Here is a 26,805-nt window from a genome sequence, read left to right as displayed (position 1 = left end):
GCACCACTTCGGGCACCTTCCAAGTTCCACCTCCCATGGCCCTGGATCAGTGGAGCTGAGCATCCAATTCATATTTCTCACAAAACTTGTCTGTGAAGGGGATGCATATGAGGAACTCGCACCACTCACAGTGGATTGGGTAGAAGTAGAAAAGGATCACCAGGCCAGAGAGGAGCCCCAGGAAGATGATCTGGAAGACGATGATCTGGCACTGTTTTCAATACAAGTCAAACTTGCCAAAGCTTATGTAGGGCAAGAAGGCAAAGGAAAGGAAGAAGCCACTGATGAAGCCAGAGATGTGGGTAAAGTTGTCAATCCAGGGCAGGAGACCAAAGGTGAAGAGGAACAGCACCAATGACAGAAGCTTGAAGAAGGCTCGCCAGGGCAGAGCCAGGATCTGCCAGCTCTTGAACAGCTCCACAAAAAAGGCAGGCAAGGATGCCAAACTGGGAGCCTGTGGGACCAACCTCAGCCCGGTAGGGCAGGAAAATGGCACTGGCCAGGTTGCCTGTGATACCACTCAGAAGGTAGATGATAGATATTCGGTGCCATCCAGCTAGCTTCTCCAGGTCCCTAAGGATCGTCATTTGGAAGCAGACAGACACCAGGCAGTGCAAGATCCCAGCATGTAAGAAAAGGGAGAGCCAGAGACGATAGAACTGGTCAGGAACCTCGGGGTTAAGGAAGGGCAGAAGACCACAGACATCATCCATGCAGTGCACCTGGGAGCACAATGTGGCCTCCTCATGGAAATAGCCCCTCATAAAGTCACAGTATTCCTGAGAGATGATTTCACACCTTCCTTTGGTACCATTGCAGCAAGGCCTCCTGGTGATGGCACAGTCCATGTGGAGGTGGTTAGTGTGGTTCCCAGCGCTGTTTTTGGTGCAGATCGGCCATTTAGCGATGTCATCTGGCCTTTCATGTGGGTCCTCTGAGGAAGGCTCATCACATACCCTGGGATCCTGGTGGCAGACAGACCCAAATTGCCTCTTGTTCCCAGTCAGGTACGGAGTGCTGGGGTGAATAGGCCACTTCACCCATACAGCCAGCGTGGAAGAGCACTCCTCCTCAGAAGTCTGCACACAGCCCGATCGGTCATTCCGCACACAGCAGGCCAAGTGCTTTTCTTGCTCCCGAGTGGCCTGGATGAAGTTGTGTACTTGCTGGTCCTGCTGCATGCATGGGGAGAACTTGGCCCCGAGGTGGATGAGTGCCTCTGAACTTGGCCCGATCCAGAAGTTCTCCTGTTGCACGTACTTAACATTCTCATAAACCCCTCTCTTCCTCAGGACCGAGTCTACTGTCTCATGCTGAGAGAAGCCAACGGGAGCAATGGCGTAGATACACACGGCCAGGATGGTGATGAGGGAGTGGACGAAGGTCAGCCAGTAGGCAAAGAAGGGCCTGTGGTCATCCATGTCCTCAATTTGCCGCTTAACGTAGCTGTCTATGCGCTTCCGATAGGTGCGATTGGTGAGCCAACCCATCATGTCCAGTGCGTAGGGCCTCTTCTCTTTGGCAAACAGCTTCCTGACTGGCACGGCAATGTGCTGACCCCGCCGTAGCCCTGCCACACTCACCACCTCCTGCCGTAGCCGCACCTTGGGCTGGGGAGCTACAGCTGCACCCTCCTTCTGCTTCCGCCACGCCCACTCCAGTGGTAGCATCAGATGGCTCTTTTCCAGCTCGCTCTTGTCCAGGGCTTTAAATCCTTTTAAATCCTTGTCCTTTCCAAAAAATATTTATTCAGTTCTTTCCCTTCTATAATCCTTTACCTTATCCCCTTTCATGGGCTTTAAACATAAATATTCTCTCTTTGTTCTTTCAATGGCCCTCATACATGATCACTACCACCATCCAACCCTGGATCACTGCTTTGTTGTGGTGGAGGGGCTTGTGCAGCTTAATAACACTGTGAGCTATGCTGTACAGAGTTACCTAAGATGGATAGGTCATAGTGGAGACCACTGGCAAAAGGTGATCCACTAGGGAAGGAAATGGCAAACCACTCCATCAAAGGTCTGTACAGTCAAAGCTATGGTTTTTCCTGTAGCAATGTACAGCTATGAGAATTGGACTACAAGGAAAGCTGAGAACCTCAGAATTGACACTTTTGAATTGTGGTACTGAATAAAACTTTTGATCAAATCAAGGGATCAAATTAGTAAATACTTAAAGAAGTTAATTACACCTGTTATTGTTGTTTGTGCTTCATTTTAGAAGAAGACCAATGACATTATAAGCCTGATGCCTTGACTTGCAAGTGAATTGGATTTAAGTGAGGCAGAACTGTGCAAAGTCATTAGCCTCAGTCAGTCTTCCAGCATCATTGAAGTTTAGTAGCAAGATAAAAACCAAGATGACTGGTGATGGCCTGAGATGCAATGGGTTTCACTGGAAGCTCAAATATTGAAGCTGAAGCTTAAATACTTTGGCTACATAATGAAAGACAGGACTCATTGGAAAAGACCCTGATGTTGGGAAAGATTGAAGGCAAAAGGAGAAAGGGGTGGCAGAGAATGAGATGGATAGATATTGTCATGGAAACAGTGAACATGACCTTGGACAGACTTTGAGACATAGTGGAGGCCAGCATGATATGGTACATGCAGTCATTAAGAGTTGTACATGACTAAACAATTGAACAGATATACAAGATGAAATTTCTAAAATACCTTCCTTTATCCAGCCCAGATGAGAATGCATTTCTGGATGTCCCAACTTATCTCTTTTCCATCTCTTTGATTTAAGTGTATTTATTTATGGAGCCTAACTAGAAATGTTGACTCAAGAAGGAGGCAACATGGTGTAATTGAAGAAGTTCTGGCTTCAGAAGCAGAGGACAAAGGCCCTTGACATCACCATTATACCCTAGATGTAGGTGTATACTGATGGCAACAAGGACCAACCTAGTCATTCCACTTCTCTGGACTTTAGTCCCCTATCTGCAAATTATGGGGACTGAACAAGAACTCTTCTTAGTCCTTGGTTTCCCATTCTTGGCTAAGTTCTCTTGGATTTGATATTTCTGATTCCTGTTCTTTGGTTTACATATGAACTCTGTACTCCAATCCTCTGGGACTGTCATAGTCTTCAAATCTTACCTGATCCCCTTGTTCTCATGCCAAGCCTACATGTTTCTCATATGTTTTCTTGAAAGCAGATTTTACTAGAGCAGGAGCAGAAATTGAATGGATAGGAAGAAAGTCATTCAGGTGTGAAAAGACATAAAAGTGGGAAGCTGAAGGTCTTGGATCTCAGATCCTGCTGGGGTGGAGGGGATGGAAATGGGGGGGGAACTTAAGTGTAGCTTAATAAAGGTAGAAATACAAGCAATACTATCATGGGATTATATTATATACCACCTGAAGGAAAGGAGGAAATAGACGAGAAGGTCAGGAAAGAGATCACATGTTTAGCAGTGATGGAGGACTTCACTAATAAGATAGTTCCTGGCCCAGTCTTTCTACCAAAAACAGAGCAGCTAATAAATTCTTGGCTCTCCATAATAAGAATTTCATACTTCAAAGATGACACTTGGGGGGAGGGACATTCCATCTTTTAATTTTTGATAGATAATGAAGATAAAACCAGGAATACTCTCACATCCACCCTCGATCTGGGGAGTGTATGTTTCAGGCAGTTCAGAGAAAGGATACTTAGGTTCCTGTGACTTAACATTTTATAGGTAAGTAAGCTTAAGAAATAAAGTTCTTAGGAATGAAATTCTGAAAATAAAAACAGAGACAACAAAGCTATAATAATCTAAAGAGGAAGCAATGGACATTATCAATCAACTTTTACTTTTAAAAGACAGAAGAGAAAGAATCAATGAGAGGTAACAGAAGAGAATGAATTCAGCATCATGGCATGACCCCGTAAAAAGAAAGTCAGTTCAAAATTAGCTGAGGTTGGTAAAGAAAGTTAAGGATGATGGCTTTCTAGTCTAGTCTTTTTACTACCAAGAACAAACATGGCAAAAAGGGAGCTGAAACTTGAGATTAGTGAGGAAATTATAGGCCAGAGAAAGTATATTCAGGTTACTGAAGGAATTTGTGGATGACTGCTGAGCCACAATCATGATCCCTGGAAGATCATGAAGGAGAGAAATGTGGTAGGACTGGCAAAGGGCAAATGGCCTAATTTTCAAAAGAGTGGAGTATGTCAAGTTATTGATTAATGTACTTGAAAATTATTCTTTATCAAAATTCATGTAAAATGAGCTTACCAAATGTAGAATAGTGAGGGATTTTGACTACAACATCAAAGCTATGGGTTTTGCTTCCAATAGACATACATAATAAAGTCAGGAATATGAGATATATAGATGGACAGCAACTTCCTTGTCTCATTTAATTGTTATTTGTTCTGGCTCAAATTCATTTGTATGCTACTTTAGAAAGGAACTTGGGAATTTCTAACTCCAAGTTAGTTGATTGCCTGATACAGAGAACCACAACCTTTGTCCTAAACGTGAAGTTTACAAATAAAAGATTTAATCTCAGTATAGAGTAATCCTGCCTGGCTTTTTATAGCTTGTGTGGCAGTCATTACTAAAGAGCTGTTAGCTCTTCTCTATAAGGGAAAGGTTTTCTAATCCCTCCACACTAGCAGACTGGAGCTGGGATGGCTGGCAAATGGACTGAAAGAGATGATGCCCAGAGACTGATAGCAGAGAACAGTACTCCACAGAGACTGCATGCTCAGCAAACCTTGTGGAACCATTGAAGCAACTTTTAGTAGAGACTACGTATCCAATATTTATCATGAGACCAGTGGAACAATATCTCATTAAGAATGTGAACTTCAGAAGTCACCAACAGTCAACATGAGAACAATATGCCCAGAAGAGCTGCCACATCCATAAAGGAGGAAACCAAGTGAGAACAGTGAGATGATATTACCTGAATGTGCTGGTGAGCTTACAGCACCAGAGAGCTGTGTTGTCCCACATGTTGCCATGTGCCCTGGCTTTATATATCTTCAATATGTTCTCTTCATGTGGAATTCATATACATTCCCACTTTTCCCATGGAAGCTATATGTAGTTCTGGGAGAGTATGGCCCAGAGTTTTAGGGAAAAATGATCCATTATAACTTTTCAAAATGTGTAGTATTGCTATGTGCCATTACTTTTAACTAATTGTGTTCTCTAGCTGACTCAGAAGAAAGCAAAGGTGTTGGTTTGTGAGTTATGGTGGATTGATTGGATTCAGACACATAGATATTGAACCTGGAATAGTTGCTATAGAGGTCAAACACATAAGAGGGTGGATACCCTAGGCAAAGCAGTTAGGCAATATAAAAGATAGAGCACTGAATTTGGAGTGAGGAAAATCTGAGTTGAAATCCTACCCCAAACACTTACTAGCTGTATGACTCTGAGCAAGTCATTTAAAGGGATGGTTGGTTAGTATCTAATAAAGGAAGTAGTGATCACAGAAGACCAGCTTTGTCAAGAATGAGTCATGACAGACTTTTCTCCTTTTGTCAATTACTGCACTGCAGGATAAAGGGAATGCCAAACTTAATAATTTACTGACATTTTAGCAAAGCATATGACAAAGCTCTTCATTCTATCATTGTGGGAAAAGATGGAGTCATATGGATAGGCTAGAAGATTGTACAATCAGGTCATTTTAAAATTAGTAGAACAATGGAACTGACAAGTTGTTAATGAGTCAATGTCAGCTAGATGTTCTTGGCCCCATGGGTTTAGCATTTTTACCAGTGATGTGGATGAACACCAATGTTGTGCTTTCTAGATTTATAGATGGCACTAACCTAGGAGAAAAAGCCTTTAGATGGCAGAGTCAGGATCGAAAGAGGCTTTGGTGGGCTGGAACATTGGGTCAAGTCTAATTAGACTAATTTTATGGAAATTTTGCAATTGTGCCTTGTGTGGAGCAACAGAGGGAACTGAAGTTTTTGCCTAGATGAGGGAAGACTTTGGAGGGGCAGGGACTGTGAAATACCAGTCAAGTGTCCTAAGGACTGTCAAGGAGAGGAACTTATTGCATTTGTTCTTTTTGGCAGCTGAATAAAGAAGGAGCAATGGGTATAAAATACAGAGAGGAAGATTTAGACTTGATGTAAGGAGAAATTTCCTACTAATTATAACTATCCAAAACAGGGGATGGGCTACCAAGATTGGCAAGTAGTAAGGTTCCTGTCATTTGAGGCCTTTAATAAAAGCCTGGATAAACACTTGCTGAAGATATTGTGGAGGGGATTCTTGTTCAGGTACAAATTGGATTAGATGGTCTCTGAGGCTCTTTCTCAGCCCAAGATACTTTGATTCATGGGGAGGTGAGATAGCTCAGGGAATTTTACTAGCATGTGCCAGAGGAACGGTAGTGTGCAATTTGTATGTTTCAGAGGTAGGAGAGGCTTTATTCCTTGTTCTCCTATTAATATCTCATGGCCTAAAGGTCTGAGTTGTCATGGTATCTCTCCCCAGAGATTCTCTGAAAATGAAGGATCAAGGGGGTCTTTTTGATGCTAACATAAACACATTCATGGCCTTTCAATCAGAGCAAAAATAATATGATGGGGGTTAGGGAAAGCAAAAAACAACTCTAGCTTAGAGGAAAAATTATATTTATTCATTTTACTGATACTTCTAATGAAGTGGAAAGAGCACTGACTCTCAAATCAGAGTATCTGTGTTCAAATCCCACTTCTGATAGCTACTTCCTATGCAACTATGGGTAAATCATTTAACCTCTCTAAGCCTCAGTTTCCTCATCTGTAAAATAATGATGTTGGGCTACATGGCCTTTTTAGGTCTTTAGATCTTCAGTTCTTCTTTAGCTCTACAGTTCAATTATTTATGGTCCTAAGATTCTAATGTTCACATAGACCTCCCTGGCATGAAAATTCCACATTGGTCCTTGGTTTCCCATTCTTGGCTAAGTTCTCTTGGATTTGACATTTCTGGTTCCTGTTCTTTGGTTTACATATGAACTCTGGACTCTAATACTATTTCCCCAGAGGGAATATTCTCCTTTCAGACCTAGTGATTGACCATTTCACCTGTACCTGTTGGTCACCTTGCCAAGATACAATGGCAGTAATGTAAACATTGCCTGATTAACCTGTAGAGGTTGGTGTCTGCCTCCACCCAGGATAATTCCTTATAAAGACCTGGCCAATCCTTCTAAGAATTGCCAACCAAAGCAGGAAGATTCCTGCATTAGATAAATCTTGGCTTAAGGTCCTGAAGAAGCTGATATGTTCTACTGCTGTCCTCTGATTCTGTCTGAATTGGCAAATATGGTAGTTGACAATATCAGAACCCTCTCAAGATGTATATATCAAAGGTCTCCATGACCAGACCCAGAGTCAGCCAGCTGGAACAGGCCTTGGGGCCATGAATCAGTGGGCTGTGGCAGTTAGCAGACGTCTCAACCCACAAACGCCAAAGAGCAGGTTAGTGGGAAACTGAGATTGAGTTCAGAGTGGTCCAGCCACCATCCCTGGGGATGGTGGAGGTGGTGCAGTGGTGGGTGTGGCGGTGGCAGGAAGCTCCTGAGGCTGCTTCCAGAGCTCCAGAGTTAGCTACTTCCCAAGTCCCTGGCTCACACAATGGGAGGAATCTAGCAGCAGATCAGAGCAGGAGTGCAAGGAGTGCTTTGTGGGCACAAAGGCGGATTCTCTTGCTGTGCCCTGCTTGTTTCTGTATTGTGGTTCTGGTTGGCAGTTCTTGGGGGAGGAGGAGCACTGCTGGGACAGAGCCTGGGGTGATGGTGGAGTAGAAGTAGCTCTGAAAACAGCAGTGCTTGGACCCTAAAGTTTGGGACAAAGTACCCTCTACTCTACAAGCAGTCATATCCCCACAAAAAGCTCAAGGGTCAAGTAGTTGGCGGAGAACATGAACAGTCAGCAAAAACAAGCTCAGACTCAAACTCAGACTCAAGCTCAAACTCTAGATTCCTTTTTTGGTGACAAAGAAGATCAAAACATACAGCCAGAAGAAGTCAAAGAGCCTACATCAAAAGCCTCCAAGAAAAATATGAATTGGTCTCAGGCCATGGAAGAGCTCAAAAAGGATTTAGAAAAGCAAGTAAGAGAAGTAGAGGAAAAATTGGAAAGAGAAATGAGAGTGATACAAGAAAACCATGAAAAACAAGTCAACGACTTGCTAAAGGAGACCCAAAAAAATACTGAAGAAAATAACACCTTAAAGAATGGACTAACACAAAAGTCAAAAGAGCTCCAAAAGGCCAATGGGGAGAAAAATGCCTTGAAAGGCAGAATTAGCCAAATGGAAAAGGAGGTCCAAAAGACCACTGAAGAAAATACCACCTTAAAAATTAGATGGGAGCAAGTGGAAGCTAGTGACTTTATGAGAAATCAAGATATTATAAAACAGAACCAAAAGAATGAAAAATGAAAGACAATGCAAAATATCTCATTGGAAAAACCACTGACCAGGAGAATAGATCCAGGAGAGATAATTTAAAAATTATTGGACTACCTGAAAGCCATGATAAAAAAAAAAGCCTAGACATCATCTTTCAAAAAATTATCAAGGAAAACCGCCCTGATGTTCTAGAATCAGAGGGTAAAATAGAAATCGAAAGAATCCACCGATCACCTCTTGAAAAAGATCCCAAAAAGAAAACTCCTAGGAATATTGTCACCAAATTATAGAGTTTCCAGGTCAAGGAGAAAATGCTTCAAGCAGCCAGGAAGAAAAAATTTGAATATTGTGGAAACACAGTAAGAATAACAGAAGATCTAGCAGCTTCTACATTAAGGGATTGGAGGGCTTGGAATATGATATTCCAGAGGTCAAAGGAGCTAGGATTAAAACGAAGAATAACCTACCCAGCAAAACTGAGTATAATGCTCCAAGGCAAAATATGGATTTTCAATAAAATAGAGGACTTTCAAGCATTCTCAATGAAAAGACCAGAGCTGAATAGAAAATATGACTTTCAAATACAAGAACCAAGAGAAGCATGAAAAGGTAAACAAGAAACAGAATTCATAGGGGACTTACTAAAGTTGAACTGCTATGTTTACATTCCTACATGGAAAGATGATGTGAGTAATTCATGATACCTTTCTCAGTATTAGGGGAGTTGAAGAAAATATAGACAGAGGGCACAGGATGAGTTGAATAGGAAGGGATGATATTTTAAAAAATGAAATAAATTTAAGGGGTGAGAGAGGAATATATTGAGAGATGGAGAAAGGGAGAGATAAAATGGGGTAAATTATCTCACATAAAAGTGGCAAGAAAAAGCAGTTCTTTTGGGAGGGAAGAGGGGACAGGTGAGGGAGAATGAGCGAATCTTACTCTCATCGGATTCAGCTTGAGGAGGGAATAACATACCCACTCAATTGGGTATCTTACTCCACAGAAAAGTAAGGAGAAGGGAATAAAAAAGGGGGGATGATAGAAGGGAGGGAAGATGGGGGGAGGAGGTAATCAAAAGCAAACACTTTGGAAAGATCAAGGGAGAAAATTGAATAAAGGGGGACGGGATAGGATGGAAGGAAATATAGTTAGCCTTTCACAACATGAGCATTGTGGAAGTGTTTTACATAATGATACATGTATAATCTGTGTTGAATTGCTTGTCTTCCTAGGGAGGGAGGGTAGGGAAGGAAGAGGGGAGAGAATTTAGAACTCAAAATTTTAAAAGCAGATGCTTAAAAAAAAAGTTGTTTTTCTCATGCAGCTGGGAAACAAGATACATAGGGAATGGGGCATAGAAATCTATCTGGCCCTACAAGAAAGTAAGGGGAAAGGGGATGGGGGGAGTGGGGTGAAAGAAGGGAGGGCTGACTGCGGAATGAGGCAGTCAGAATATATGCCATCTTGGAATGGGGGGGAGGGAAGAAATGGGGAGAAAATTTGTAACTCAAAAGCCTGCGGAAATCAATGTTGAAAACTAAAATATTAGATAAAAATGATAAAAAATCCAATCTAACATACTTTTTGTACAACATCACTCAAGTTCATTCAATGGTTTCCAAAGACATTGTGAAGCTGATTAAGGACTTAGTTTCCTCCTCTGGAAAGTGGGAGTAAAAATAGCACTTACCTCCCAGGGTTGTTGTGAGGGTAAAATGAGATGATATTTGTAAAGAGCTTTGCAAACCTTAAACTGCTGTATGAATGTTATTATTAATTAGTTAATTAATGCATTATCCACTCAGGTTCAAGTGCAGAGCCAAAGTCAAGAGCACCATTTCGGTAGTGCTATATATCTACTTGAGAAGCTTGAGAGGGTTCCACACATGGCTTTAGTACATGCCTCTTGGAGACTGAGGTGTGGCTCAGGAATTCCTTAGGTGGAGACATCTCTAGATCTATGTAGCTCATTTCCTTTTCCACTATTTTGAAAGTCATTTGGTAGAGCCTGACTTTTTTGTTTTTTGTTTTTTAGTTGGAGGGTTTAGGTTAAATTGAGGTAACAGAGACCTCCCTTGTCTCCTTGGCGGGCACCCCCTACCCCAAAATGAAACCAGATGCCTAACAAGCTCTTGGCACTGAACAATTCATTTTAAACTGGATCAAGAGACAAGGATGGTTTGGGTAAGGGTTGGGTTTTTTTTTAAAGTGTTGGCCACATGAGACGATGTTTAGAAAATTCCTCATCAAACCACTTTGAGCCCCTTCAAAGAAATGTATCCCACCCATTCCTATCTTTGTTATGACTGCAGAGAAAGAAAGAAAAAAAAGAACAGGCTGCATTAATAGAAGTATATTGTCCTGATAACTAGGGGAATAGTCTCATGTACTCTGCCTTGGTCAAACATGACCTGGAGTGTTAGGTTTGGTTCTGGTCCAGCACCTTGAGGAAATATTGATCAATGTCCTATGAGAAATCACTTCAAGAAAAGTGATGTTTAACCTGGATAAGTGTAGACATGGAGACAGAGTCACTTAAGCTGTTTTCAAATACAGGGTGTCCTAAAATCTTACTGAAGTTTTAAGCTTTAGTAGCTTAAAATGGCACTAAGACTTTTAGAACATTCTGTACTTGATGAGTTATCATTGGAGGAGGGAGTGGATTTGGTGTCATTTCAGAGGACAGGACTAGCACCCATTGTTGAAACCTGGGCTTCTAAACATGTACTTATTGCCATTTCATCAGCAGCCTATATAAACTCTGGGGATGTTTATCCCAACTGTCTTTTGCACTGGCAAATAAGGTCCCCAGAGAGAATTTACACCTATCTCTGAGGCAGTGAAGTATCTCATGTTGCTATTGGCTAAAGCTCCCATTATGGTATGTCCTTCCCAATATAAATTTCCATGTAAAGTTAGTATCTCCTTTATATCATTGATAGACTTGGTGATTAGCACCCTACTGCCTTTTAGCTGATTAGCATCAATTTACAAAGGGATGTTTATAGAAAAGATATAACAAAAAAGATGCTACAAACCATTTCCCCTAGAACCCCGGGTACACTTTCCTTTCTGCGCCTTGGTCAATGGGGATAGTGGATTCAAACTGAAAGTGTTTCCTACAAATGCATCTCTGAATATGATGTAGCAGCTGGAGGAGGCACTCTCTTGATGCTGGCCACTGTCTCTCATTAGCCAGTCCCCTGTTACACACTACTGTGGACCTCAGTTTCCTCATCTGTTAAATGACAGAGTGGGAGCAGATGATCTCCAAGTTCCCTTGTAGGTATAAAACCATGTAAGTCTATAATCCCAAGTTAAAGGGAAGTAGATACCAAAAAGAGCTTCCTAATAACTAGTTCTGTTGAGTAATGGAATGGTTGACTAATAAAACAATGAGATCTCTGTCATTTGAGGTATTTAAGTAGAGGGCAGATGATTACTTATTACAGATGGTATAGAGAGGATTTATATTTCAAGTGTGGGTTGGATTAGATTATCTACAAGATCTCTACCAAATATAACTATCATCAAAGGAACAGGCCAGCCAGCCTAGCTGGAGTAGCAAATAACCTACAGGGAAGGTCAGGAGATGCAATGTTGCAGGCAAGTTGATGACAGCTAAGACCTTTATTTAAATAGCTTAGGACCCAGAAATGAAGAACCTTCAGAGAACAGTATAGTGACCCTCTTCCCTGAATGACCTATTATGCTTCTAGACCAGGCCTTATAGTTGTCACTGAGGGAAGCAATCACTATGGAGAAGGGACACACATTCCTTGCCAACACCAACATCATCTGCTGCCCAATATCACTGACAGACAGGTTGTCACAGCCCACACTAGTTCTTCTATCTCAGTTCCCACAGCCATCACTGAATAGAGCAATCATGTGGGCCATATTACTCACCTCTACAACACCCACTGCTGACCAGCTGCCACCAAGGGGCAGGTGAAGTCCAGAACCCCAGGAGTGGCAGCTGGCCCCACCCTACTGGTCTTGCTTTCAGCCGGCCCTCACAGACTTCATCCCCAGAGGCAAACTTCAAGGAAACAGGACAACTGTTTCTACAAGTCCTGAAACCTCAGTTAGTGAAGACTCAGAAAAAAATGTTCTTGACACCAAAACCCTTGGCACTCTCAAAAAGTTCAACATCTGAAATAGATATGGCTTTATTAGTGGAAATGACTTGGAAAAGGATGCATTGTCATCTGTTTTGTTGCTCTACCCTTAAGACTGTGGGTTTTTCCCATTGACTTACAGTGAAAACTCCCTAGACGCATCTTCTTCCCCTATTAGAATGCGAACTTCTTGAAAGGAAGCGCTCTTAGCTTCTCTGTTTCTATCCCCAGAGCACAGTCAGCACTTTAAAAAATGCTTTTTCATTCATTCATTCATCTAAGATTCTGGGGTTCTGGGATTTAAGGGGATGATGAAAGGGCAGTGATCAGGGGAACAAGTAGATGTTTCTGCAAAAGCATGACAACACCAATATTTTTCTCTAGCCCTAAAATTAATGCTACCATGAAGGCTAGATGCAGAGGATAGGGAGGAGGGACATGGGAGAGGACTGGGAAAAATGGTAGGGAGAGGAACCTGAATTAAAACATCGTAGCATATTTAGGTAACATTTGCCTGCAACATTGCATCTCCTGACTTTCCACATAGGTTATTTGCTAAATATTTAATATTAACAATAAGGAGCATGCAAATAGTAGTGTAAGCCACCTAACACAGAGGGTGAGATCTCCTCAAGGTGGATCCTCTAGGGAGACTGCTTCAAGGACAGAAGCCAATAGGAAAAAGCCAATTTATCTGCCCCAGATTTGACTTGAAGGTTTTCCAATTTCAACCCCAGATATTTTGCTTTTCTTTCGACAAAGAGTTTTAAGTCAACCTCGAGGTGCCTGTATGAAGGGAGTGAAGGGGAGGGGAAGGAGGAGATTAAAATAGAAATGAGAGTAATGGGTCTATTTATATCCTTCACTCCTTGTCCTTTAAGATTATGAGGTTTGGTGCCTAGAAAGAATGACAGCTGATTTACAATCTGTCATCTCCAGATGGTCATTCTGCAAGTGGCTTTCTATAGTCTCCGCTTTGTCTGAGGTTGCCTCTGCTATGACCCCTGAACAGTGCTATTGTTTTCAGGGCGTAATTCAGTTCCCTGGAGGTTGGCTCTTATCATGAAATAGCATTTAACCTTGGCTGCTCTCACCATGGAGGGGAGCACCGGGATTCCACAAGATCATGAAATGACAAGAGGAAAGGAGATTTTGTAGAGGGAAGCATTCCCAGAACATGGAAATGAGTTGATGGAAACACTGGGCCTGTTAGGATGTGGGGAAGAGCTGACGATAGCAATACTGAATGTCAAAATGGAAACATTACTGGAGAGTCTCTCTAAGGGGATGATACTGGACTAGGTTCAGAGAATTTAAAGTTGGAAGGAACTTTAGAGGTCAGCTAGTCCAGTCCCTTCATTTTACTGATGAGGAAACAGAAACCCAGAGAAGTTGCATCTCCTTGGTTGACGATCTGTGACGCTTGTGCTAAAAAATTGGCATGGTTTTAAGAGGATAGAGCCAGGGCTAGCAAGGCCTCAGTAAAATTGTAAATTAGTTACAATTTATTCTTTTCTTCTCATCATTCTATCAAGTTTCCTCTCTTCCTTCCTGATGACCATTTTCTGTTTCTTTCTCTTTATCCTGTTTTTTCTTTGAACCACTTTTGACAGATGACAAATGAATACTAGTTAATAGCTAAAGACTCTATAATCAGAAGATCTGAATTTGAGATCTGACTCTGCTATATAATAGCTGTTTGACCACTTTACTGCTCAATACTTCGTCTGTGAAATAAAGGGCTTGGTCTAAGTGATCGGTCCCTTTACTTTCTAAATCTTATCCTAAGACTGTGATGTCAGGATAGTAAAATACAGTTATCCTTTCCGCACCATGATTTTCCCCATCATGGTTTTGATATATCATGGATCAACATAAGAAATTAAATGGGAATTTGGGGGGAGTTTTTTGAAAGCTGCAATCAAGAAGCGAAGGCCAGCAGGGGACACAGAAAAAGTTTCGAAACTCAGAAATACATAAAATATATGTATAGTATTATATAATATCAGCATATCAAACAGATCTTCTTAAAATATAGATCTGATTATGTTACCCACCCATCCCCCATTTCCCTATACCCATTTATTAAACTCTGATGGCTCTCTATCCCCTCCAGGACCAAATGTAAAATCCTCTGTTTTGTGTTCCAAGCTCTTCATAAATTGCCCTTCTCCTACCTTTCCAGTATTCTTCTACCCTACTTCTCCTATGAACTTTTTGATCCAATAGCCTCCTTTCTGTTCTTTGCACACTATACTCATCTTCCTACTTCAGGCATTTTCATTGCCTGCCCATGTCTGGAATTTTCTCCCTCTTTCTCCTCTTCCTTCTCCTCTTCCTCCTCCTCCTCCTCTTCCTTCTGCCTGGTATCCTTCAAGTCCTAGCTAAAATTCCATTTCCTACAAGAAATTTTTCCCAATCCCTCTTAATGTTACACACACACACACACACACACACACACACAGACACACACACGTATATACATATATATACACATGTCTATATATTTATGTTACATTTATATTCATGTGTTATATTTATATATTTCTATTTATACATATATAATCTATAAATGTATATACATATATGTGACATAATTGTATTTATATTTTCTCCTTCATTAATTGTACTATGATCTTTTTGAGAATAAGGACTGTTTTTTTTTAGTATCCCCAGTATTTAGCTCAGTGCCCAGCACACAGCAAGTGCTTCATAATGTTGACTGACTGACAGAAACTTAACTTTACAACATTCATTGTCTTCTTCATCAGAAAATACTCTCCTTCAGAGTAGAGACTGTTTCATTTCTGTATTTTTCAGTCAACAAGTATTTATTGACTACTTACCTGTATCCCCAGAGCTTAGCACAGTGTTTGATATATTATAAGGGTTTAAAAAAATTATTTTTCCTCCCTCTTCCTTTCCTTCCTTCCTTCCTTTCTTCCTTCCTTTCCTTCCTTCTTTCCTTCTTTTCTTTCCTTCCTTCCTTCCTTCTTTCCTTCCTTCCTTTCCTTCTTTCTTTCCTTCTTTCCTTTCTTTCCTTCCTTCCTCCTTTCCTTCCTTCCTCCCTTCCTCCCTTCCTTCTTTCTTATTTATTCAGTAACCTTTCTTGAATAACAATGTTGCTGTGAAAATTGAACTGAATCTGGCTTCTGATGACCTGAGTTCATTTTTGGCTCTACTAATTTATACCTTGTATACCTCTGGACAAGTATCAGGGCTTCAGACTCCTCGTCTGTAAAATAATGGGGCTAGGCTAAATGATTACTGAGATCCCTTTCCAGCTCTAAATCTATTAATAATGTGTGTGTGTGTAGGGGGGGGAGTACATTGAAAAACAGAGCATCATGCAAATGTCAGATATTTCTAACCAGTGAATACTGCCTTAAGAGCAGGCTAACATTAGAACCTTATCACACATATCCTCCCCTCCCCAATTCTGATTGACTCCAGAATCTCCCTCCCCCTTCATCCTTCTTTCCTCTTCTCTCTTCCTCTACCCCACCCCCATACAACAGGAGCTTAAGGACCATAAAACCTGAATAAGATTTTTTTTCCTTTGCTATTTCTGAGTCTCGGCCGTGAGATCCCCTCCGCACTGATGGCGTTAAGGGTGCCCCCTCTGCTGTCATTGATAGCAGCCTGATATTAAACTGCCTCTTTGTCCACAGCCCTGATTTAATATACTCTACATTCTTGGCAGTCTGTACGCCAGGAATCCCCCACTGCCTCCCTCTATCAGAAGGAGCCACATTATTCTCCACTCTTTGTTGCTCGGATTCCTTCTCAAAAGCTCACATTTATCCCTCTCAAGCACATGTGCCACTTCAAATCTCTTTCCCCACTGGCACCTTTTGCGTTATCGGGAGAAACCTGTTGGCTTTCCTAGACGACAGCACATTGTCCCCGCTGCTCTGTGGCCGTCACTTGCCACTGCTTTCTCCCCCTCCCCCTTCAGATTCCCTTTCCTTTCTCAGTCTGGTGTTTTTGCAAGAATTCCCCAGGAGGAATTCTCATTTCTGAGTGCCGTGGCCTGGCTCTGTCTGCCATGTGCCTGACAAATGCAGGGCTCTCTTTCTCCTTCCTGGTATCTCCTTTGTTGTAGTATTTGCACTTTATGTCCCTCCCTCCTTACAAATCAAAGATTATTTAGGCCTCTGCTCCCTTTGAATGAGGTCTTTTAGAGTCACCCATACCTTGGATAGGTTCTCTGTGATCTTGTTTGGTGTGTGTGTGTGTGTGTGTAATTTAAGAGAAACTTTGAGGAACGGAAGGTGCAAGAGGAGGCCACACAGAAATGCCTTCTTCAGGACAATTTAGTATTTGAAATCTCAGGCTAGGAATGTATCCTAGCTCTTTTCCTTGTCCTCTCTGGCACAACCAATAATAACTGGAGTGTGGCTTTGCAGGAATTGATTGGAAGAGATGAGCCTCACTGAATAGATTTTTCAGAGCATCATAGGATTCTGAACTGGAAAGGAACCTTAGAAATCGTTGTGTCCAACCCTTTCCTTTCATTGAAGCTGGATAACTTGCCGAAGGTCATCCAGCTTCTAAGCAAAAGGCCCAGGATTTGAATCCTTGACCCCCGACTCCAAACAGTGTTTTCTTCACCACATCACTACCTCTTGGGCACTTAATAGGCACTGAGATTGCAGGTGATGATAAAATTGCTATTTTCCTGTGGTTTGTGGTATCTTTTTTTCTTAGAAGATACTGCAGAAGGATATTTAGAGTGTGTTTGCTTTCCTTAATGGGAACCATGTAGAAGCTGATCTTGGAAGTCTCATCTTTTCACACAGGCTGTCTCCCCCTCTCTCAACCCCCATTCCTAGAATGTCCTCACTTTTAATTCTTGGAGCCACTAGTTTCCTTCAAGACTAAGCTCAAAGGCCACCTTCTACATAAGGATTTTCCTAATTTCCCCAAACTGCAAGTATATCCTCTACACAAATTGTCTTCCAACTATATTGTATACATTTATACCATCCTTGTTGATTGCATAGAATGCAAACTCCTTGAGGGCAGGAACTCTGAGGTCCCTTCCAGCTCTAAATGCATCATCTTATGACTTTTGTTCTGTCTCTTGTATCTCTTATTGAGTCACTGCTTAGTAGCAACTTAGAATTGGAAGGCACCTTAGAGATCCAGGAGTCCTTAAACATTTTTTGCAGGGGGGAAGGCAGGGCAATTGGGGTTAAGTGACTTGCCCAAGGTCACACAGCTAGTAAATGTGTCAAGTGTCTGAGGCCAGATTTGAACTGGTGCTCTACTCACTGTGCCACCTAGCTGCCCCTGTCCTTAACCTTTTTGGTGTCATGGATCCTTTGGGAGACTAGTGAAGCTTATGGGTTCCTTCTTAGAATAATGGCTTTAAACTGATAAAATAAAATAAAATACCTAAGGCTAAAAAGAAATCAAATGTTAGTAAAAATAAGTTTGTAATTTGTTTTTCTCATTCAAGTTCATAGACTCCCTAAAAATCTATTTATAGACCCAAGGACCCTTTATCGAGTCCAAGATTCCTTCCTTCATTTTGCAGATGAAGAAACTGAGGAGAAGCTTGCCCAGAATCAAAATCACACAGTTACAGAAGGATATAAATTCCCCATTAAATATCTTAACTTATATTCTGCCCTCTTACTTAGAGATGTAACTCCCCAAGAATAAATCCCCTGCAGCCAAGTTGGGGTTCAGGTGCAGAAAGCAGTCTAGGAACATTTTAATGATGCTCATCTACTTGGTAAATCTTCTGGTGGTTGTTGCTATCTCCCCTTTCTGGCCCTTATTCTTCATCAACACAAATAGATCCCTCCATTTTTGGATTTTCCAAGATCATATAACCTTACTTTTGGTTTTAGCCAAGCCTTACCTGACTTCCTGTGTCATAACAAGGCACCCTGTGGTAGTCCAATTTGCTTTCTAATTCCCAGGTATCAGGGACTCAGAAACACCTCTGGAAATATAACAGACCAGTCCTATGCTTCCTTCACTCCGGTCCCCCCCTACATCCCCAACATGGGACAGCTGTGAGCTGACTTGTTAAATCAGCTCTTACTAAGGCACAAAAACATCTGTTGGCAAATCAGTGTCACTAAACATTCACATGGTTCCTAGCATCGCTGCTGACACCTGCAGCCTGGCTGGGAGCCTTTATGATCCAAGGGAGCCGACCAGGAAAATGCCAGTGCAGGTGTGAGGTGCATGGTTGTCAGAGCAGTCAGCCTTGGTGGGCAGACGATATTTCCCTCACTGCCCTGTCCTCCACAATGCTTCATCCTGGGGGCTGAATCTAATTGTGGCAGGAGTTGGTGACTTCACAGTCTGCTGGGATCCCTACTTCCCAAACTTTAAATGCTGCACAGAATCAACTCCTGTCACCTTACATCCTTACTGACAGACCCTGCTGGAACACCAGGGTGTATGGTATAACAATATTATAAAGACATTGATGGGGAAAACGGAGCCCCTCTCGGAAAGTACAGCTGTGCCTGATCTCTGTGCAACTGGGGAGAAGTGCTGAGAGGTAAGAAATAACAGATTGTGTGAATTAATTTAGCCTAGCTCTAATTTAGCCCTACTTCCTCTTCACCCCATGCCACCACCCCAAAGTCATGAAGGTAGCAAATGGCTGAAATTTGGTGGGAAGTATTTACCTAGGCCCTGGACAAAGCACTTAACCTCAGTTTACTCATTTGTCAAAAAAGAAGGTTGGTCTAGATGATCTCTAACATCCTTTTCAGTCTTAAATCTTCAGTTCTATGATCCCAAGATTTCCTTGACTAACCCATGCTGAAGTGATATGACCTTCCTTTGAACTCCTGGAATCCTTTTTGGCTATACCATTCACTATGTCCTAAACTCTCTTTTAGTATTGAAATAAGTTGTCATTTAAATTTTCTGTTTTAGTTATTTAACTTCTTATCTAGAATCATAGAATATTCAAGCTGGAAGGAAACTTATAGTTGACCTAATTGAAGCCCTTTCTTTTATAACTGAGTTGGGAAGTGCCTTGTTCACCACCACACAATAAGTGACTAAGCTAAGGGCTGGGGCAGACTTGGATCCCATGTCTTCTGACTCAAACTCTACTGGTCTTTCCATTTCCCCCAACTGCCTCTTTCAGTTTTCTCTTCCCAGCTAGACTTAAGAGAAGAGTAGAATCTCCCAGAGGGCCTTAGGGTGTTGAGGCTTAATCAATGCTTATTGAATAATAATGCTTACTTCAACCCTGCCTCTCAAAGTTCCAAAAGAGTAGAGGAGAATTTAGAACCATAGACAAGCCTAGAGGTGGAGAAAGCCTGACTCACTGAAAGGGAAAGGATTTTTGTAAGGTACGTTATGAGGCAAATCAAAGATATATCTGAGGAACATTAGGTGTGTTGCTGCTATTGCTCCAAGGATAGCTGTGCTTACACATGGGACTTCAGGTTACTCTTCCAGCGGTGGTAAGGAAATTACACAACTTAGCACTAGCACATCTTATGTAGCATGGGCTTAAAGTTGTTCTATTTTGTGGTAAAAGTCAGATTTCTAAGGGATATCTATCCTAGGCTGACTCAATTAAGTTCAACTCAACAAACTTACTGAGTTTCCATTGCAGACAAAGTACTATGCTCATCAAGGCACAGTGCGGATCAGGATGTGCTGGTAAAATGTTTAACAACCAACTTTCTGAAAAAAAAGTATGGAATTCATGTTTAATTTTCATTATTAACATTTTCCCATCACTTTCATGAGTCTAAAAAATCACCAAAACAATAACTGAAGCCCTGATTTGTAATGTTTGCTCATTTCTGAGGTATAAATGCTCACACTGAAAATCAAACAATTGGGAGCTGCTTCCAATTGGCTCCCTTGCTACTAGCTTACTTTGTGTTCTTGAGAAAGTCACTTAGAAGAGCATGGGATTTCTAGATGGAAGAGACCTTAGAGAATGATCTGGCCCAACCCATTCATTTTATAGATGAAGTTACAAAGGCCCAGAGAGGGGAAGACATTTGCCCAACACCATTAGTACATAGTAGAGCAGCAAAGGCAGAATCTGATTTGTGTGCCCTGACTTCAAATTCAGTGATTTCTCTGGGCCTCTATTTCCTCAGGTATAAAATGAGATTACCGGAATAGGCAATAGACGGTCTTTAAAGTCTCTAACTCTGTAATCATCACTTGCCTCCTATTGGTGTTCAAGGTTATTCCAAATTTTACCCCAACAGTTTTTTGTGGGATTTTTTGGTGGTTTTTGTTGCTATTGTTTGGTAGGTGTGTAAAAGGTTTCAGGACCATGACCCTTGCTAGGAAAGCATTAAAACAGAAATCAATCAAACTTGACCAAAGGAGAATAAAGTTACTTTAAGAGGCAGGAAGGTACAGTGGAAAGATCCACTGAATTTGGACCCAGGTTCAAATCTAACCTCTGCCACTTACTGCCAGTGTGACTTTGGGCAAGTCAAACCTGTCTGAGCCCTCATTTACTCATTTGTAAAATGAGGGACTTCATCTTATGGTCTCTAAAGTCTGTTCCAGCTCTAAATCTAGTCTTCAGAAAATATTTATTAAACATTTGCTATCATCAAGCCCCTGTGAAATTGAGGATGACAGGGAGAGAGCAACCCATGCAAGCTGAAGGTCCTGTACTTGGGGCCCCTCCAGACAAAGAACAAAGAAAAGAACCATATTAATTTCTCTTCAAAACCACTATTGTAAATCTGTCCCCTTCCACCCCGTACATTTTGATGAAGGGAGTGGGAAGCCAATCACAGGCACTGATCAATGTATTCATTTTCAAATTAGAATAAGAATGTGTCCTTGTTATTTAAAAAAATCCATTCTTTTTCCCTTCCCATATTAGGACTGAGAACTATTAGCCATATATTGGAAGTTCAATCTCCTGCCGAAGATGTGAGAGTAAGTAATTTACTTTCAGTCAATCAAATGAACCAAGGAAGAAATCTCAAGGTAGTGGATGTGGGGGGAGGGATTGTTTTGTTTTTCTAATGTTATTGAAGGCTCTAAAGAGCAACTGGCAGGCTTTCCCCAGCTGGGTGAGGCCTCCCAGCAGGTAGCTGTAGACTGCTGGAATCCTCCAGCAAATCATCCTCAGCAGCTGGAACCATGAAATCCAGCCAGATCCCAAAAAAGGTGACCTCTGCAAACCTCAGTGCCCTCTGGGGCCCCATGGGCAACCCTTTCCATTTCTGTACTGGCGTGGCCATTGAGGAATGTAAAACATCTACTTGTCAGGGAGACACAAGGTCTTCAGGTGTTCTCAGGTCAGAAGGGGAAGTTTGTGTGGTGCAGACATTTTTCACTACAGCCTTCCATATCTCCTCTTCTCTCCTGACCTCCCACCCCCATCTCCCTAGTCCCTAAACTCATCTCTAGCATGGCAAGGCCTTAGTATTTTGCCCACTGGCCTGGGTGAAGAGGATAAAGCTGGTTGGCCTGGGTTGGTTGAGGGGAAAGGGACAGTGGGCCCATCTCTTCAGGGGTATTATTTCTGAGGGAAACAGTTGGGCTAATTGAAAACAGGTGTCTCCAGGTGCTAACATGGAGACTCCCACTGGAAAAGTGGGTGCAAAGTGAAACCACATGGGCTACTTAAAAATAAGTGAGGTGTGAGATGGCTAACTCTTCTGCCTTCATTCCCCTTCTCTTGCCCCCTTTCCTCCTTCCCCCACCCTCATCCTCAAAATCTGAAGAAGGAAAAGCACCGGACATTCACATATTAGGTAGTACAGTTCAGGTTTATGTGAAACCCTCCACCAGGTGGAGAAAAGTGTGGATCAAAAATTGACCCTGAGTACCTTTACTGACCTGGGTTTTTGAATCCAATTAGCGATCTGGATATCCCCAAAAGTCATCCTTTTTACAAGGATTGAGACAAAAGAATTGGACAAACGGGGATGGGTTCAGCTTGGGTCATTGTCCTTTCAGTAGAATGTGAAGCAAATATAGAGCATTCAGAGAAGAGAGAGGAAGGTGACAAACAGAAAACGGATGGAATGAAGAAAATGGATGGAAAACAACCATAGCCATTTGGCTTTTGGGAAGGGGCACCCCAAGAGCTACTTGCCATTAATTCTTTCAGAATCTACTGGAGCAGAGAGAATGCCAGAGTTGGAAGGAATTTGAGAGATATGTCTGAGAAGTTGAAAGGCATAGTGAATGAATGGGCCCCTGGACTTGGAATCAACAAAGGGGAGTTTGTGTCCTGCCTCTGACATTTAGGAGCTGCATCACCCCTTGCAGCATCCCACATCCTCCCCTCCCCCAACTCCTGACCAATTTCACTTTCCTGGTCCCTAAACCTATCCTCACCATAGCAGGGTCTTTCAATTAAAGTGCAAGTATTTATTCTCAAGGAGCCAGTTTCTCTATCTGCCTTGCCTGTTATGAAAGGGAAAGTACTTTGTGAACCTGCAAATGCTATGTAAAACTGTGAGTCATTAAGGTTTCCATCCAGACTAACCCCCTCCATGTGTAGATGAGTAAGGGAAGCAAAGAGACTTGTCCAAGGTTATATAGATAAGGGGCAGGGCCAGGACTAGATCCCATACCTCTTGACTCCTGGTCCTGTGTTAAAGTGATGGCCATGAGTCCAGAATCTGTCAGTAGGCTTTGTGGCATAATAAGAAAAGTTAGAAGTCATCAGGTCAAGTGAACGAGCATTTATTAAGTTCGTACTCTGCACCTTACATCCCCACACATACTCTTTTCTATCCAGTGAAACTGACCTCTTGACTGTTCAACAAACAAGACACTCCACCTCTCAACTCCAGGCATTTTCTCTGGTTGTCCCCTGTGCCTGGAATGCTCTCTCTCCTCTGCTTTGACTCTTTGGCTTCCTTCAAGTCCCAGCTAAAATCCCACCTTCTGTAGGAAGCCTAGCCCCTGTTTTGTTCGCTCCCACAAGGCAGAACCAGAAACAGTTATCAGAAGTTTCAAGGAGGCAAATTTAGGGAGGGGAGGAAATCCTAACAGAGATATCCAAAAGTGGGGAGAACTTCCTCAGGAGGTACTTAGGGCTATTAGACAATCAACTCCCATTTCCCATTGAACAAATGCCATGGGAGTAACTAATGGTAACAGCAGAGGATAAGCTCAATATTTCTTGCTCTTCTGTGGTGTAGCTTTAGTCACTTAAAACTATTCTACTAGCACTGGGAAACACATACAAAATTCTCTTATGTCTCTGAGAGGCCTGCTGCCCACAAAATTCCCTTTCTCTGGAGAGAAAGTTGGCTCCCCAATTCCCAATACTGGTACTTTCTGGGAAATTTACCTTTCTCTAGCTAGAATGCTGGATTCTGAAAGTAAGGTAACTAGGAAATTCCCCTTGTCTTGCTAGAAGAGCAGATTCTAGAACTCTTGAACTTGGGGTTCCTAGAGAAGCAACTCTCAAGAATACTTGGGATGTAGCTATGTATCTTTCTGTCTATGTTTACCTGAGGTTGAGAGTTTATATGACTCTCTCTCTGAAGTTTGGGTCAGGGTTTTGATATTGAGGAATGACCTCCCCTCAGGCCATGTGGACTCAAGCACATGATATTTGCCTTATTATTGTGTTCTAAGACATCCATTAATAGCTCTTCTCCACTTCTCCATTCCCCCAACACTTGCTATGTCTCATAAGTTATCTGGAAGAAAGCTGGAAAGGGAAAAAAGGATTAAGAAGCTCTGGTATATCACTTTTTTAGGCTTAAACATAGGAACTTCTCCTATGAATTGGTTCTCCCAAGACTCTAAGCCAACCAGTTCACCTTGAAGACAGCCTCTATCCTAATGAAACACATCCTTCAGGAGACATCAAGCAGCATTTCTCTGCCCTTCCTAGTGAGACACAAAAATTCTGTACCACCTCCATGTTCATGGAATTATATAATTTCTTAATCTGATCACTGTCTACTGGCATTCCACTTTGCTTCCTGTCCTCCAAACCCTGTTCTTTCTCCATACCATGATATCCAATCGCTCAACTCCTCTATTCTCTCCTTGGCTATGAGGCTTGCACTAGCTACCCTTTCCTCCTTTCTCCATCTTAGTCCCTTGGTGAACCAATTCAACTCTACAACATCCCTTGTCCCCTTATTATATCATTTGTGCTCTACCAAGCCTCAGCCATGGATCACTCCCACCACCTGCTGCTTTTACTCCTACACAAGTGCTACTAAACAAAGGTGGTCAAAAATCACTCAATTGTCCTGATTGAGTCTGCTAAAATGCATGTTACATAACTTCAACTGGGTCCTCACTCCAAATATCCAATCCTTTTATGCTTCCCTAATAAACCCACTATGCCAGTCTCTGTTGTGGCTCTGCTAAACCTTTTCAAACCCTTCTCAAAATGCCAATGCTCCTCCTCCACCTGCCCTCTCAGCTGAGAATCTTGCCTCCTACATGACATTAAAAATTGAGGCCATTTCCCTAGAGCTCCCTCTTCTCCCCTCCTCCATATCTCACATCACCCAGATACAGTCTACCATTATGCCCTCTTTCTCTTTTGTCTCATGCTGAGGTAGCCCTTTTTGTTTCCAAGGCCAACCCCAACATGTGCAAAATGACTCCATTTCAGCCTGTTTCCTCCAGCAGATTGACCCTTCATATAACTCTTCCAGGTTCAAAAATCACTGGCTCTAGGGGCTAATAGCCCTGTTATAGCAAGCAGAATTGGACCAACCATTGGCAGCAGAAGCAGTAACAGAGGGACAATCTATCGACAGACATTATCCAGTGTAATTCTGGTATGTTATCATTTAGTATATATTTATTAAGTACCTACTATGTGCCGGGCAGCTGGGTGCTGAGTATACAAATACAAAAATGAAATTGTAATGGCAATAGCAAATATACTCATTTGGGAAGTTTTCATTTTAGTGGCTTAGTCTTAGAAACATGCCCTCCCTTCCTCCCTTCCTCCCTCCCTCCCCATTAGCTGCTCATTTTGGTAATACAAAGATTGAGTAGCTAATTTTAGGCTCAGATTTTAAAAGAATAGTCATAATACCTTGAAGGAAGAAAAAGATAACCAAGAATAAATACGAAAGAGTCTTATAAATCTGTTGGAATAGCTCCATGAAGACAAAAGCACAAAAATAAGCTGAAACTTTTGAAAATGATAAGGATAATAAAAGAGGATTTTTTTCTTTAAAAAAAACAGTGTTTGAGGCAAGAAAAAAATACTGCTGAAAACACCAAGAAAAAAATGACTGTCTAAGGACAGAACTTCAGCCATTACATTTCAACAGGGGGAAGTTTCCTAGTGCCATTTATATACACATTGTAGGCAACCACCTACTTTGCCTATACATAAAGTCTGTCCTGTCTGGGACAAGCACTAAGTTGAGAAAAATAAGCCACGAGATGAAATGAAGGGAAGAGAAGGCAATGGGGGAAAGAGAGTAGGGAAGAGGAAGAAGAAAAGAGGAGGGAGGAAGGGAAAACATGAATGAAGATGGGGAGAGGTGAGATGAGTAAAGGAAGGATGGAGATAAGGGGGAAAATGTAGGGAAAGAGATGAGAAAGGAGGAGGAGAGGAATGGAAGAAGGAGGGACTGGTGGAAAGGGAAAAAGAGAGTAGGAAAAGGAGAGAGAAGAAGGGATAACAGAAGGACAAGAGACCTCCAGGGTAATCTCCACCTGCTCAGAAATGTCACCTATTTAACTTCCTTTTAAGTACTGGTTAGATAATGATAGTTTGATAAGAAAGAGAAAGTCTCTCTCTCATCTGAGTAAACACTTGTCCCATCCTCCCTTCATCTTGAGAATTACCTGTGTATAGTTAAGTTCACTGACCACCTCTGCTACATTTGGTGTCTGCCCCCCACTCTGTGTTAATGGAATAGCTGAACACAGCTCTGAATGGGCTGGAGCAGCAGGAGGGCAGAGTCTGTAAGTGCTTGTTAGCAAAGAGCTGGCAGGCCTTGGGAGGGGGCCTCTTGAAGAGGAAAGTGGGCTGTAGGGGGTTGTCATCGTGCCTTTGAGGACCTGGCCCTGTGGGCTGAGCCTGGTGTTCCCTTTGAGCATGCTCATCTGGGGCCCTGATAACATCTTCACTTTGTCAGCAGGACCGCTATGGAGAATGACAGCTTTGGCCACAGAAATTCAGATTTTTCTATCTTATTCTTGGTGAATAAAGACCTCATTCTGCTAGCCCCATGAACCCAATTAATTGCAAAAAACTTGTGCATCCACTCCTGCAACTCATGGATGCTTCCTCTGAGGATCTCTGGAAGGGCAGGCCTTATGTGGAAATAGGAAAAGCAGGTGGTTGCTTATAAAAGTGTATTTTGAGTGGAATTAGTAAATGCCCCC

The 26,805-nt window shown here is 42.1% G+C and overlaps 1 protein-coding gene across 1 annotated transcript; it reads right to left on the bottom strand.

The window, feature by feature from the left end:
* Position 1: 1 nt before the first annotated feature.
* LOC118837052 (inactive rhomboid protein 1-like) lies at positions 2 to 26,463 on the bottom strand. Its single transcript, XM_036744071.1, is given in 3 exon segments — positions 2 to 424; positions 426 to 1,730; positions 26,263 to 26,463. Coding segments are annotated over 3 exon segments (1,884 nt in total). The 3' UTR covers positions 2 to 46.
* Positions 26,464 to 26,805: the final 342 nt, after the last annotated feature.

This window comes from Trichosurus vulpecula, chromosome 2, assembly GCF_011100635.1.
Source record: "Trichosurus vulpecula isolate mTriVul1 chromosome 2, mTriVul1.pri, whole genome shotgun sequence".
NCBI classification, from domain to species: domain Eukaryota; kingdom Metazoa; phylum Chordata; class Mammalia; order Diprotodontia; family Phalangeridae; genus Trichosurus; species Trichosurus vulpecula.
This window is presented reverse-complemented; position numbering and strand designations above follow the sequence as displayed.